General features: G+C 41.5%; 1 protein-coding gene across 1 annotated transcript in view; it reads left to right on the forward strand.

The window, feature by feature from the left end:
- Positions 1 to 2,703: 2,703 nt before the first annotated feature.
- The window catches only part of LOC139578029 (E3 SUMO-protein ligase PIAS1-like), a 40,470-nt gene continuing 27,366 nt past the window's right edge, over positions 2,704 to 15,807 (forward strand). Inside the window, exons 1-3 of the mRNA XM_071405170.1 lie at positions 2,704 to 2,772; positions 13,411 to 13,813; positions 14,861 to 14,945. Of these exons, the coding sequence (XP_071261271.1) occupies positions 2,749 to 2,772; positions 13,411 to 13,813; positions 14,861 to 14,945 (512 nt within the window). The 5' untranslated portion in view covers positions 2,704 to 2,748. The remainder of the gene's footprint in view (positions 2,773 to 13,410; positions 13,814 to 14,860; positions 14,946 to 15,807) is intronic.

Here is a 15,807-nt window from a genome sequence, read left to right on the forward strand (position 1 = left end):
TTTTCTTACCAGAGTGTGCTGTTCTATCCTGCTGGTGCAGCGTATATCCCGCTAGCTGAATATCCATGTCGTCATTCAGCCACGATTCTGTTAAACATAGGATATTACAGTTTTTGATGTCCCGTTGGTAGGATATTCGTGATCGTACCTCGTCCAATGATTGCACGTTGGCGAGTAATATTGACGGTAACGGCAGCTTTCCCACTCGCCTTCGCCGGGTCCTGACCAGGCATCCGGCTCTTTGTCCTCTGTACCTGCGTCGCTTCCTCTTGCAAATGACGTGGATGTCAGCCCTGCCGGGTGTTTGGAGGATGTCTTGTGCGTCCTCCTTGTTGTAGAAAAAATCTTTGTCTAATCCGAGGTGATGATCGCTGTTCTGATATCCAGAAGCTCTTTTTTGCCATAAGATATGGTTGCAGAAACATTATGTACAAAATACATTTACAAATAACGTGAAAAAACCCACATAATAGCACAATTGGTTGGGCGCCCGTAAAACTGCTGCCATTTCTTCCGGCGCCATTTTATAGATGGAGAGACAATCATTAAACCTTAATTGCAAATGATTAAATCTTTCCAATAGAAATTTTAACCAAAAATATTGTCAACATACATCTGTAAAATGATAGTCTAGAAACTAAAGCTTTGGTTGTCTTCCTCTCAGGCTTCCATGTCTTCTCCCTGGACCTTCTCAATGTCCACCTCTTGAACATCAGACTCTGAGGCCTCATCTTCACTGTCACTTTCCAACCATGTTAGAATGGGTCGTTGTCAGGCTCAAAAAGCCTCAAATTTGCCCAGATGGCCACCAAATTTTCGAACCTTGTATTGGTCAGCCTGTTGCGTGCTTTGGTGTGTGTGTTCCCAAACAAGGACCAGTTGCGCTTGGAGGCAGCTGATATTGGTGGGATTTGGAGGATGGAGGCAACAGAAGAAAGAGCCTCAGATCCACAAAGTCCCTTCCACCAGGTGGCTGATGAGATATGTTGGCACGACTGCCATATCGCATCTCCATCCCAAAGCCCTTGCTTGGAAGTGTACTTCGACAGACTGCCAAGAACCTTGCCCTCATCCAGGCCAAGGTGGCGAGACAAGGTAGTAATGACACCATAGGCCTTGTTGATCTCTGCAACAGACAGGATGCTCTTGCCAGCATACTTGGGCTTAAGGCAGAAGTCTTCGCTTTTTGATGCATTTCAGAACTGCAGTTTCCTCTGCTTGAAGAAACAGTGAAGTGGGCAGGGCGGTAGGGATTTCATCTCTTACATCTGTAAGCAGAGTCTGAACATCAGACAGGATGGCATTGTCTCCCACAATCCGTGCAATGGCTACTGCTATAGGTTTCAGGAGTTTCAGGCTGCTTACCACTCTCTCCAAAATACATCATCCAGGAGGATCCTCTTGATGGGGTTGTCCATATCGGCAGACTGTGATATGGCCATTTCTTGGAGAGACTCCTTCCCCTCCAGGAGACTGTCAAACATGATGACAACACCACCCCAACGGGTGTTGCTGGGCAGCTTCAATGTGGTGCTCTTATTCTTCTCACTTTGCTTGGTGAGGTAGATTGCTGCTATAACTTGATGACCCTTCACATACTTAACCATGTCTTAAAGTAATGATGGACTGTCATTTCTCTTTGCTTGTTTGGTGATGTGGACACCAAGGAACTTGAAGCTCTCAACCTGCTCCACCGCAGCCCCGTCGATGAGAATGGGGGCGTGCTCGGTCCTCTTTTTCCTGTAGTCCACAACTGACAACCGAAGTCAGCCTGCATGCACCCGGCCTGCCACAAGAGCACGATGAGCCAAGTAAAGCCCTCCCCTTGCCAAACCCTCCCCTAACCCGGGCGATGCTGGGACAATTGTGCACCGCCTTATGGGACTCCCGGTCACAGCCAATTGCGACACAGCCTGGGATCAACCCGGGTCTGTAGTGACACCTCAAGCACTGCGATGCAGTGCCTTAGACCCCTGCGCCACTCGGAAGGCCCCTGGCATGTAAGGACAAGGTGACTTTTATCAATATATTCGCCTGTATTTACCCCCCTCCCAAAATGAATTGCTAATTAGCTGCTATCATAAAGAACTACAAATGCCATGATGATCTGGACAAGACTGTCGAATGGAGGCTCAGGTAAGAATCTCTGGATTAACTCTCTAATGTTAGCTAAATGTAGTAAAGAATAAATTGGCTGCATTTCTTTAAAATGGACAATTCTGTGAACTGTCTTGTGCAAGTTTTAAATTGACACAATACCTGTTAGCAAAGGTGTCAGCTAGAGATGACATGCAGGAGCTTTCTGGGATTTGTAGTTTTGCATGATGTCTACTTTGCTGCTAATTAGCATTTTCGAATCTGAGAGTCAATAGAGATTAATATATTGATAAACGTCACCTTGTCTTAGAGAGATTTACATGGTTATCAAAACGTCATACCGGTGTAAGCCTACTCGAAACATAGCCCTTATTGGAAGTGTTTCTAAGATTCCATTGTGAAAAATGTATGGTATTTCTCTCTTACTGTTTTATGGGTATTATGACACCACCATTGTGCGACTCTATTTACTGTAGATTGTCATCCCTGAGAAACATATTGGATAAATGTGGCAAGTCGTCGCTTGCTGCTAAAAAAACATTTTTGGGGCTAGTTTTCAGTCAGTGGGCGGGTTTCGAGTGCTCATTGATCTAGAAATTTGTTAGAACTGGGGCTGGCAACCCTGATCACGCCTGCGCTAAGAGTTACAAGATGGCGGAGAGTGCGCAACTGAAGGTAAAGCGTATCCCGAAATAACAAAAAATGATGTATTTGGTATTAATTTAATCTCTATGGGTTACATATAGTTGGAATCGAATTTATTTGAAGATTTACTTGATTTGTTGTAGGGAAGGAATTTAATTTTTGTACAAACGCTACAGTGGAAGTCGTAGCTAGTATTGTTATTGTTAGCTAATAGCTAACGTTACGATGTTGAGTCTTGCCTGCCTCGCAGCTTGATGTATGGTTAGCGATCTAACTGTTAGTTATGTGGTTAGCGATCTAACTGTTAGTTATGTGGTTAACGTACCAGTTTCGCCAGTTAATATTTCACAGACATGTGTGATTCATTGCCAGAACCTTGTTTTACTTACCAGAACCGCATGTTCTCTATCCGCCAGTGAACATTTTCCAGCCAAAGAGCCATTATTCAGAACCCAATGTTATCTATTAGCTACCTAATTTACTAGAAAATACCAAATCGTATAATTTCGCGTGTTTACACTGAGCTGCACTAGGATCGGAACGCAATCATGGTTACATAAAGACACTGTGGAGCCGGTGCGCGATATGGGTCGGAAAACGTACGTCAATTCAGGAATGGGATATACCACTGTACTCCAAATGTTACCTTAATCCACATGGCTTCGTTGAAAATATGGAAATACTGCCAGTTTACGGAAAACTGCCCTTTTCATCATCATGCTAGCTAGTTAGCAGTAGCCACAGCCATATTATGGAAGGTTGAACAACAAAGGAGCTGATTGGCTGAGACTGCCATTCCAAAGTGGCTACTGCTAACTAACATGAGGACGAAAATGGGCAGTTTTCACCGACAACTGGCAGTATTTCAATCTTCTTGATGTATCAGTGTGGATAAAGGTAAACGTTGGAGTACAGTTACCTAGTTAGCATGTATTAGTTGGCACGCTAGCTAGCTAACGTTCGCTAGCTACAGTCTGACCGGGAGAATTAGCTTGGACCAGACGGCCCTAAAGATTTGTATCTAGCTAACTGATACCTTCCAGTTGAACGTGTCAACTTCTCTCCCACGTTTAGCAGTTGGCTAAATAGCTAATAGCTGCTTAGCTAGCTAATTACGAGAGGGACGTCAAATATGGTTATTACAAGTGGGTGTCAAAAAGATTGCTAGCTATCACGGTTAGGCATAACTAGCTAGCAAAGTAGCAAGCTATTTTAGACAAAACATTTAGCAAACTATAATGCAGAATGCGCCCATTTGAAATTCTGTTTGTCTGTCGCTAAAGTCTAGGTTGAATATGGCCTATTTTTAATGTAAAGCTAAAACGAAACTAAAATAAATTGTTGTGAGCCAAAGAGTTAAGACTTTATATTTAATGCAATTTAAATTACCATCCTAGGATATGGTGTGTGGGCTGTAAAGAAGTGCTTGTTTCTCTGTTGTTGATTAAGTATAATTATTACATGATGTTGGTTTTTTGGGGGGTTGACTTCTGATCCCCAGTACTACCCTGTAATCCCACCCATCTGTAGTTCATACTTCCCTGTAATCCCACCCATCTGTAGTTCATCAGGGGCTTCTAATCCCCAGTACTTCCCTGTAATCCCACCCATCTGTAGTTCATACTTCCCTGTAATCCCACCCATCTGTAGTACATACTTCCCTGTAATCCCACCCATCTGTAGTTCATCAGGGGCTTCTGATCCCCAGTATTTCCCTGTAATCCCACCCATCTGTAGTACATACTTCCCTGTAATCCCACCCATCTGTAGTTCATCAGGGGCTTCTGATCCCCTGTACTTCCCTGTAATCCCACCCATCTGTAGTTCATCAGGGGCTTCTGATCCCCAGTGCTTCCCTGTAATCCCACCCATCTGTAGTTCATACTTCCCTGTAATCCCACCCATCTGTAGTTCATCAGGGGCTTCTGGTCCCCAGTGCTTCCCTGTAATCCCACCCATCTGTAGTTCATCAGGGGCTTCTGATCCTCAGTACTTCCCTGTAATCCCACCCATCTGTAGTTCATACTTCCCTGTAATCCCACCCATCTGTAGTTCATCAGGGGCTTCTGATCCCCACTGCTTCCCGGTAATCCCACCCATCTGTAGTTCATCAGGGGCTTCTGATCCCCAGTACTTCCCTGTAATCCCAACCATCTGTAGTTCATCAGGGGCTTCTGATCCCCAGTACTTCCCTGTAATCCCACCCATCTGTAGTTCATACTTCCCTGTAATCCCACCCATCTGTAGTTCATCAGGGGATTCTGATCCCCTGTGCTTCCCTGTAATCCCACCCATCTGTAGTTCATCAGGGGATTCTGATCCCCTGTGCTTCCCTGTAATCCCACCCATCTGTAGTTCATACTTCCCTGTAATCCCACCCATCTGTAGTTCATACTTCCCTGTAATCCCACCCATCTGTAGTTCATACTTCCCTGTAATCCCACCCATCTGTAGTTCATACTTCCCTGTAATCCCACCCATCTGTAGTTCATACTTTCCTGTAATCCGACCCATCTGTAGTTCATCAGGGGCTTCTGATCCCCAGTACTTCCCTGTAATCCCACCCATCTGTAGTTCATCAGGGGCTTCTGATCCCCTGTGCTTCCCTGTAATCCCACCCATCTGTAGTTCATACTTCCCTGTAATCCCACCTATCTGTAGTTCATACTTCCCTGTAATCCCACCCGTCTGTAGTTCATACTTCCCTGTAATCCCACCCATCTGTAGTTCATCGTATCACACATGTACTCAGGGCCCCACTATCCATAAAGCCAGAGTTTTTGAGGTGTGCTGATCTAAGATCCGTTTAGCCTTTTTGTATTTTAATGATGAATTAACTCCTACTCTAAGATGCTTTATGGATCTGGGCCCCTGATCTCTGGACTGGAGTCTGGCCTGAATCCTCCTGATTCACAAGCTGTCTCTGCTACTCTAAAGTCTCTAGTTAAAGGAGTAGTTCACTATTTTTTTACAACTTGATGTTAAGATGGTTCCTCAACCTGAAATGTAGTCTATGGGGCCAAGAGAAACTGAACCCCAGATATTTGTTTTCTATAAACAGACATTAAACTTCAGCTAACTTTAGCCGCTGCTATTGAAACAATGGATGTGATGGGGCATTGTTTTGTTGTCTAAATCACCTGAAATCAACTCCATATTTGGTTCGATGTTACGTCAAGGTGATCTGGCCATTTTTAAAACACATGGTCACATGCCTCATCACATCTATATTTTTAGCTAGCGGTGGCTAAAGTTAGCTTAAGGTTAATGGCTGTTTATGGGGGGCAATCAGCAGTTGCTACATCTATTTTTGGACTTGTAACTATGAACCCATTTGATTCCCAAACGGAATCTGTGGGGATTTTTTCCCTTCCTATTTTCGGCCATAAATCTTCAGAAAGCTTATTTTTTTCCCCTACTACTCTAGTGTAGTAACATTATTTAAAAAAAATTTGGAACATGGTTTTATGTAAATAAATGCTTAATCCTGTGTATTAGATAACAATGAATCTACGGTTATCCTTCAACTGAATCCTAGTCAAAAATAACATGTACACAGACTCAACTTTTTTTTTATATGGTCCTGTTATTGTAAACTTTTCTTTGTGGAAGGATATGATAGATAATAAATGAAGCGTCATCAACAAAGTGCAGAGGCATATAAATGCTATTATAAAACTGGGTGGTTCGAGTCCTGAATGCTGATTGGCTGACCGCCGTAGTATATCAGACCCGTATACCACAGGGGTGACATTTTATATCTACTACTTTAATTACGTTTTTTAACCAGTTTACAAAAGCAATAAGGTGCCTGCTTATGCTGGTTAAGTGTGCCTTTTTAATTCTAAATAAAATCACAGACCAGCAAAGCACACCCACAACATCACACAACATCACACCTCCTCCTCCATGCTTCACGGTGGGAACCATACATGCAGAGATCATCCGTTCACCTACTCTGGGTCTCACAAAAACACAGCGGTTGGAACCAGAAGTCTTACATTTGGACTCATCTGACCAAAGGACAGATTTCCACCAGTCTAATGTCCATTGCTCGGGTTTCTTGGCCCAAGCAAGTCTCTTCTTCTTATTGGTGTCCTTTAGTAGTGGGTTCTATGCAGCAATTCGACCATGAATGCCTGATTCACGCAGTCTCCTCTGAACAGTTGATGTTGAGATGTGTCTGTTACTTGAACTCTGAAGCATTTATTTGTGCTGCAATCTGAGGCTGGTAACTCTAATGAACATATCCTCTGCAGCAGAATTAACTCTGAGTCTTTCCTTTCCTGTGGCGGTCCTCATGAGAGCCATTTCATCACAGCGCTTGATGCTTTTGTTTAGACATGTAGCTAGCTAGCTAAACAATGAAACATAATCTCAACTCATAATGTTTCTACCCTACATGAATCTGCAGGTAGCTAACCAACCAGGTGCTATGCTAGCTAGCTAAACAATGAAACATAATCTCAACTCATGATGTTTCTACCCTACATGAATCTGCAGGTAGCTAACCAACCAGGTGCTATGCTAGCTAACATTAGGCTATAACTAGCAAGGCAAATTGCTCTCGGATACGAATAATATTCCTACACAGATCATACACGTAACGTTAGCGAGCCAGCCAGCTATAGTTAGCTAGATAGCTAACAGTACACTTTAACTTGAAATGAAAAATGACTTTCTGACAAAATTTAGAAACGTGTAATATCTGAATATGTCGCTAGCTAGACTCTCATACTCGTATACATGGATGGACGCTTCTCCCTCTCTGTCACGGTCGCCATGGTTTCCCTTTAGTTTGAAGATGTAATCCGGAGGTTTTATACAACAGCCTTCTGTGTGTTCTCTATACTGTATTCTTGACTAGAATACAGTATATACATATGAAGTGGACAGTAGTAGTTAAATAGGATAGGCCTTGACTATAATACAGTATATACATATGAAGTGGACAGTAGTAGTTAAATAGGATAGGCCTTGACTAGAATACAGTATATACATATGAAGTGGACAGTAGTAGTTATATAGGACAGGCCTTGACTAGAATACAGTATATACATATGAAGTGGACAGTAGTAGTTAAATAGGACAGGCCTTGACTAGAATACAGTATATACATATGAAGTGGACAGTAGTAGTTAAATAGGATGAACCAGGACTAGAATACAGTATATACATATGAAGTGGACAGTAGTAGTTAAATAGGACAGGCCTTGACTATAATACAGTATATACATATGAAGTGGACAGTAGTAGTTAAATAGGACAGGCCTTGACTAGAATACAGTATATACATATGAAGTGGACAGTAGTAGTTAAATAGGATAGGCCTTGTCTAGAATACAGTATATACATATGAAGTGGACAGTAGTAGTTAAATAGGACAGGCCTTGACTAGAATACAGTAGATACATATGAAGTGGACAGTAGTAGTTAAATAGGACAGGCCTTGACTAGAATACAGTATATACATATGACGTGGACAGTAGTAGTTAAATAGGACAGGCCTTGACTAGAATACAGTATATACATATGAAGTGGGCAGTAGTAGTTAAATAGGACAGGCCTTGACTAGAATACAGTATATACATATGAAGTGGACAGTAGTAGTTAAATAGGACAGGCCTTGACTAGAATACAGTATATACATATGAAGTGGACAGTAGTAGTTAAATAGGACAGGCCTTGTCTATAATACAGTATATACATATGAAGTGGACAGTAGTAGTTAAATAGGACAGGCCTTGTCTATAATACAGTATATACATATGAAGTGGACAGTAGTAGTTAAATAGGATAGGCCTTGTCTATAATACAGTATATACATATGAAGTGGACAGTAGTAGTTAAATAGGACAGGCCTTGTCTATAATACAGTATATACATATGAAGTGGACAGTAGTAGTTAAATAGGACAGGCCTTGTCTATAATACAGTATATACATATGAAGTGGACAGTAGTAGTTAAATAGGATAGGCCATGACTAGAATACAGTATATACATATGAAGTGGACAGTAGTAGTTAAATAGGACAGGCCTTGTCTATAATACAGTATATACATATGAAGTGGACAGTAGTAGTTAAATAGGACAGGCCTTGTCTATAATACAGTATATACATATGAAGTGGACAGTAGTAGTTAAATAGGATAGGCCATGACTAGAATACAGTATATACATATGAAGTGGACAGTAGTAGTTAAATAGGACAGGCCAGGACTAGAATACAGTATATACATATGAAGTGGACAGTAGTAGTTAAATAGGACAGGCCTTGTCTATAATACAGTATATACATATGAAGTGGACAGTAGTAGTTAAATAGGATAGGCCTTGACTAGAATACAGTATATACATATGAAGTGGACAGTAGTAGTTAAATAGGACAGGCCTTGTCTATAATACAGTATATACATATGAAGTGGACAGTAGTAGTTATATAGGATGAACCATGACTAGAATACAGTATATACATATGAAGTGGACAGTAGCAGTTAAATAGGATGAACCAGGACTAGAATACAGTATATACATATGAAGTGGACAGTAGTAGTTAAATAGGATGAACCAGGACTAGAATACAGTATATACATATGAAGTGGACAGTAGTAGTTAAATAGGATGAACCATGACTAGAATACAGTATATACATATGAAGTGGACAGCAGTAGTTAAATAGGATAGGCCTTGACTAGAATACAGTATATACATATGAAGTGGACAGCAGTAGTTAAATAGGACAGGCCTTGACTAGAATACAGTATATACATATGATGTGGACAGTAGTAGTTAAATAGGATAGGCCTTGACTAGAATACAGTATATACATATGAAGTGGACAGTAGTAGCTAAATAGGACAGGCCTTGTCTATAATACAGTATATACATATGAAGTGGACAGTAGTAGTTATATAGGATGAACCATGACTAGAATACAGTATATACATATGAAGTGGACAGTAGTAGTTAAATAGGATGAACCAGGACTAGAATACAGTATATACATATGAAGTGGACAGTAGTAGTTAAATAAGATGAACCAGGACTAGAATACAGTATATACATATGAAGTAGACAGTAGTAGTTAAATAGGATGAACCATGACTAGAATACAGTATATACATATGAAGTGGACAGCAGTAGTTATATAGGATGAACCAGGACTAGAATACAGTATATACATATGAAGTGGACAGTAGTAGTTATATAGGATGAACCAGGACTAGAATACAGTATATACATATGAAGTGGACAGTAGTAGTTAAATAGGACAGGCCTTGACTAGAATACAGTATATACATATGAAGTGGACAGTAGTAGTTATATAGGATGAACCAGGACTAGAATACAGTATATACATATGAAGTGGACAGTAGTAGTTAAATAGGACAGGCCTTGACTAGAATACAGTATATACATATGAAGTGGACAGTAGTAGTTAAATAGGATGAACCAGGACTACAATACAGTATATACATATGAAGTGGACAGTAGTAGTTAAATAGGACAGGCCTTGTCTATAATACAGTATATACATATGAAGTGGACAGTAGTAGTTAAATAGGATAGGCCTTGACTAGAATACAGTATATACATATGAAGTGGACAGTAGTAGTTATATAGGATGAACCAGGACTAGAATACAGTATATACATATTAAGTGGACAGTAGTAGTTAAATAGGACAGGCCTTGACTAGAATACAGTATATACATATGAAGTGGACAGTAGTAGTTAAATAGGACAGGCCTTGACTAGAATACAGTATATACATATGAAGTGGACAGTAGTAGTTAAATAGGACAGGCCTTGACTAGAATACAGTATATACATATGAAGTGGACAGTAGTAGTTATATAGGACAGACCTTGACTAGAATACAGTATATACATATGAAGTGGACAGTAGTAGTTAAATAGGATGAACCAGGACTACAATACAGTATATACATATGAAGTGGACTGTAGTAGTTAAATAGGACAGGCCTTGACTAGAATACAGTATATACATATGAAGTGGACAGTAGTAGTTAAATAGGACAGGCCTTGACTAGAATACAGTATATACATATGAAGTGGACAGTAGTAGTTATATAGGATAGGCCTTGACTAGAATACAGTATATACATATGAAGTGGACAGTAGTAGTTAAATAGGACAGGCCTTGACTATAATACAGTATATACATATGAAGTGGACAGCAGTAGTTATATAGGATGAACCATGACTAGAATACAGTATATACATCTGAAGTGGACTGTAGTAGTTAAATAGGACAGGCCTTGACTAGAATACGGTATATCCATATGAAGTGGACAGTAGTAGTTAAATAGGACAGGCCTTGTCTATAATACAGTATATACATATGAAGTGGACAGCAGTAGTTATATAGGATGAACCATGACTAGAATACAGTATATACATATGAAGTGGACAGTAGTAGTTAAATAGGATGAACCAGGACTAGAATACAGTATATACATATGAAGTGGACAGCAGTAGTTATATAGGACAGGCCTTGACTAGAATACATTATATACATATGAAGTGGACAGTAGTAGTTATATAGGATGAACCATGACTAGAATACAGTATATACATATGAAGTGGACTGTAGTAGTTAAATAGGACAGGCCTTGACTAGAATACAGTATATACATATGAAGTGGACAGTAGTAGTTAAATAGGATGAACCAGGACTAGAATACAGTATATACATATGAAGTGGACAGCAGTAGTTATATAGGACAGGCCTTGACTAGAATACATTATATACATATGAAGTGGACAGTAGTAGTTATATAGGATGAACCATGACTAGAATACAGTATATACATATGAAGTGGACTGTAGTAGTTAAATAGGACAGGCCTTGACTAGAATACAGTATATACATATGAAGTGGACAGTAGTAGTTATATAGGACAGACCTTGACTAGAATACAGTATATACATATGAAGTGGACAGTAGTAGTTAAATAGGATGAACCAGGACTACAATACAGTATATACATATGAAGTGGACTGTAGTAGTTAAATAGGACAGGCCTTGACTAGAATACAGTATATACATATGAAGTGGACAGTAGTAGTTAAATAGGACAGGCCTTGACTAGAATACAGTATATACATATGAAGTGGACAGTAGTAGTTATATAGGATAGGCCTTGACTAGAATACAGTATATACATATGAAGTGGACAGTAGTAGTTAAATAGGACAGGCCTTGACTATAATACAGTATATACATATGAAGTGGACAGCAGTAGTTATATAGGATGAACCATGACTAGAATACAGTATATACATCTGAAGTGGACTGTAGTAGTTAAATAGGACAGGCCTTGACTAGAATACGGTATATCCATATGAAGTGGACAGTAGTAGTTAAATAGGACAGGCCTTGTCTATAATACAGTATATACATATGAAGTGGACAGCAGTAGTTATATAGGATGAACCATGACTAGAATACAGTATATACATATGAAGTGGACAGTAGTAGTTAAATAGGATGAACCAGGACTAGAATACAGTATATACATATGAAGTGGACAGCAGTAGTTATATAGGACAGGCCTTGACTAGAATACATTATATACATATGAAGTGGACAGTAGTAGTTATATAGGATGAACCATGACTAGAATACAGTATATACATATGAAGTGGACTGTAGTAGTTAAATAGGACAGGCCTTGACTAGAATACAGTATATACATATGAAGTGGACAGTAGTAGTTAAATAGGATGAACCAGGACTAGAATACAGTATATACATATGAAGTGGACAGCAGTAGTTATATAGGACAGGCCTTGACTAGAATACATTATATACATATGAAGTGGACAGTAGTAGTTATATAGGATGAACCATGACTAGAATACAGTATATACATATGAAGTGGACTGTAGTAGTTAAATAGGACAGGCCTTGACTAGAATACAGTATATACATATGAAGTGGACAGTAGTAGTTATATAGGATAGGCCTTGACTAGAATACAGTATATACATATGAAGTGGACAGCAGTAGTTATATAGGATGAACCATGACTAGAATACAGTATATACATATGAAGTGGACTGTAGTAGTTAAATAGGACAGGCCTTGACTAGAATACAGTATATACATATGAAGTGGACAGTAGTAGTTATATAGGATAGGCCTTGACTAGAATACAGTATATACATATGAAGTGGACAGCAGTAGTTATATAGGATGAACCATGACTAGAATACAGTATATACATATGAAGTGGACAGTAGTAGTTAAATAGGATGAACCAGGACTAGAATACAGTATATACATATGAAGTGGACAGCAGTAGTTATATAGGACAGGCCTTGACTAGAATACATTATATACATATGAAGTGGACAGTAGTAGTTATATAGGATGAACCATGACTAGAATACAGTATATACATATGAAGTGGACAGTAGTAGTTAAATAGGATGAACCAGGACTAGAATACAGTATATACATATGAAGTGGACAGCAGTAGTTATATAGGACAGGCCTTGACTAGAATACAGTATATACATATGAAGTGGGTACATTTATTTTAGTTGATCTCCTCTTGTATTCTATTATCCTCTGTGTTTGTAGTACTGAGAAGTAATAATTCTGATTTTAATTACATTTTTTCCTTTCCTCCTCCCAAAGCAAATGGTGATGAGCCTTCGTGTTTCAGAGCTACAAGTTTTACTAGGCTACGCCGGACGCAACAAGCACGGCCGCAAACACCAACTGTTGACCAAATCCTTGCACCTCCTTAAGGCCGGCTGCAGCCCCGCTGTCCAGATGAAGGTGAAGGAGCTCTACAGACGACGCTTCCCCGCCAAGATGCTGTCTCCGGTGGATCTGGCCCTGCCCAGTGTCCACTCCACGTCCAGCCTGCCCGGAGGCCTCACCTCGCTGGGGTTTGACAGCCACGGGTCCCCCTCGCCTGGCTCTCTGCTGGTGCCCAAACACGAGCTGGGCCTTCACCCCGTACACCCCGACGTCAAGCTCCAGAGATTGCCCTTCTACGACATGCTGGATGAGCTTATCAAACCCACCAGCCTGGGTAAGTGGTGCTTAGACTTACAAAACGTACACCGAGTGTACAAAACATTAAGAACACCTTCCTAATATTGAGTTGCAACCCCCCCTTTCCCCTCAGAACAGCCTCAATTCCTCGGGGCATGGGACACTACAAGGTGTCGAAAGCGTTCCACAGGGATGCTGGCCCATGTTGACTCTAATGCTTCCCTCAGTTGTGTCATGTTGGCTGGATGTCCTTTGGGTGGTGGACCATTCTTGATACACACGGGAAACTGTTGAGTGTGAAAAACCCAGCAGCGTTGCAGTTCTTGACACACTCAAACCGGTGCGCCTGGCACCTACTACCATACCCCGTTCAAAGGCACTTCAATATTTTGTCTTGCCCTTTCACCCTCTGAATGAGACACATACACAATCCATGTCTCAGTTGTCTCAAGGCTTAACAATCCTTCTTTAACCCGTCTCCTCCCCTTCATATCCTGTCTCCTCCCCTTCATATCCTGTCTCCTCCCCTTCATATCCTGTCTCCTCCCCTTCATATCCTGTCTCCTCCCCTTCATCTACACTGATCTGAAGTGGATTTAACAACATCAATAAGGGATCATAGCTTTCACCTGGATTTACCTGGTTCATGGAAAGGGCGGGTTTTGTACAGTCAGTGTATATTTCACATACATTCATCATATATACATTGTGTTTATTATGATTAAAGCAACAAGGCTTTAACCTGTGAATTATTGTTATTAACAGTTATATAATTAGGTGCATGTCTGTCTATCTTGTCTTAGGTCCATAGAATAAAGGGTGTATGGTTAGGCCATCCCATCTCTTGGTAACCCACAGCGTAACCGGCATTACAATGGCTGTAACTGAAGTTTGTCCAGTTTTCAGTTGTGAACGTTTTCATTTTTGTACTTGACTGTGTGTTCTATCTTGTTGGAGGAGGTGGTTGGTAGGATGAGATTGTTATAGTTCTCCCCCCTCCCTCTCTCTCTCTCTCTCCCCCCTCCCTCTCTCTCCCTCTCTCTCCCTCCACTCTCTCCCTCCCCTCTCTCTCTCTTGTCCTCAGCCTCAGACAACAGTCAGCGGTTTCAGGAGACGTGTTATGCCTTTGCATTGACGCCCCAGCAGGTCCAGCAGATCAGCAGCTCCATGTAAGACCGACCCCTGAGGACACACCTGACCCCTATCTAGACCGCTAAAACACACCTGACCCCCATCTAGACCGCTAGGACACACCTGACCCCTATCTAGACCGCTAGGACACACCTGACCCCCATCTAGACCGCTAAAACACACCTGACCCCCATCTAGACCGCTAGGACACACCTGACCCCTATCTAGACCGCTAGGACACACCTGACCCACATCTAGACCGCTAGGACACACCCGACCCCCATCTAGACCGCTGAGGACACTCCCGACCCCCATCTAGACCGCTAGGACACACCTGACCCCTATCTAGACCGCTAGGACACACCTGACCCCCATCTAGACCGCTAGGACACACCTGACCCCTATCTAGACCGATAGGACACACCTGACCCCCATCTGGACCGCTAGGACACACCTGACCCCTATCTAGACCGCTAGGACACACCTGACCCCCATCTGGACCGCTAGGACACACCTGACCCCCATCTAGACCGCTAAAACACACCTGACCCCCATCTAGACCGCTAGGACACACCTGACCCCTATCTAGACCGCTAGGACACACCTGACCCCTATCTAGACCGCTAGGACACACCTGACCCCCATCTAGACCGCTAGGACACACCTGACCCCCATCTAGACCGCTAGGACACACCTGACCCCTATCTAGACCGCTAGGACACACCTGACCCCCATCTGGACCGCTAGGACACACCTGACCCCCATCTAGACCGCTAAAACACACCTGACCCCCATCTAGACCGCTGAGGACACACCTGACCCCTATCTAGACCCCTAAAACACCCCTGACCCCTATCTAGACCGCTAAAACAAACCTGACCCCTATCTAGAACACACCTG

Source organism: Salvelinus alpinus, chromosome 6 (genome assembly GCF_045679555.1).
Source record: "Salvelinus alpinus chromosome 6, SLU_Salpinus.1, whole genome shotgun sequence".
Taxonomy (NCBI): Eukaryota; Metazoa; Chordata; class Actinopteri; order Salmoniformes; family Salmonidae; genus Salvelinus; species Salvelinus alpinus.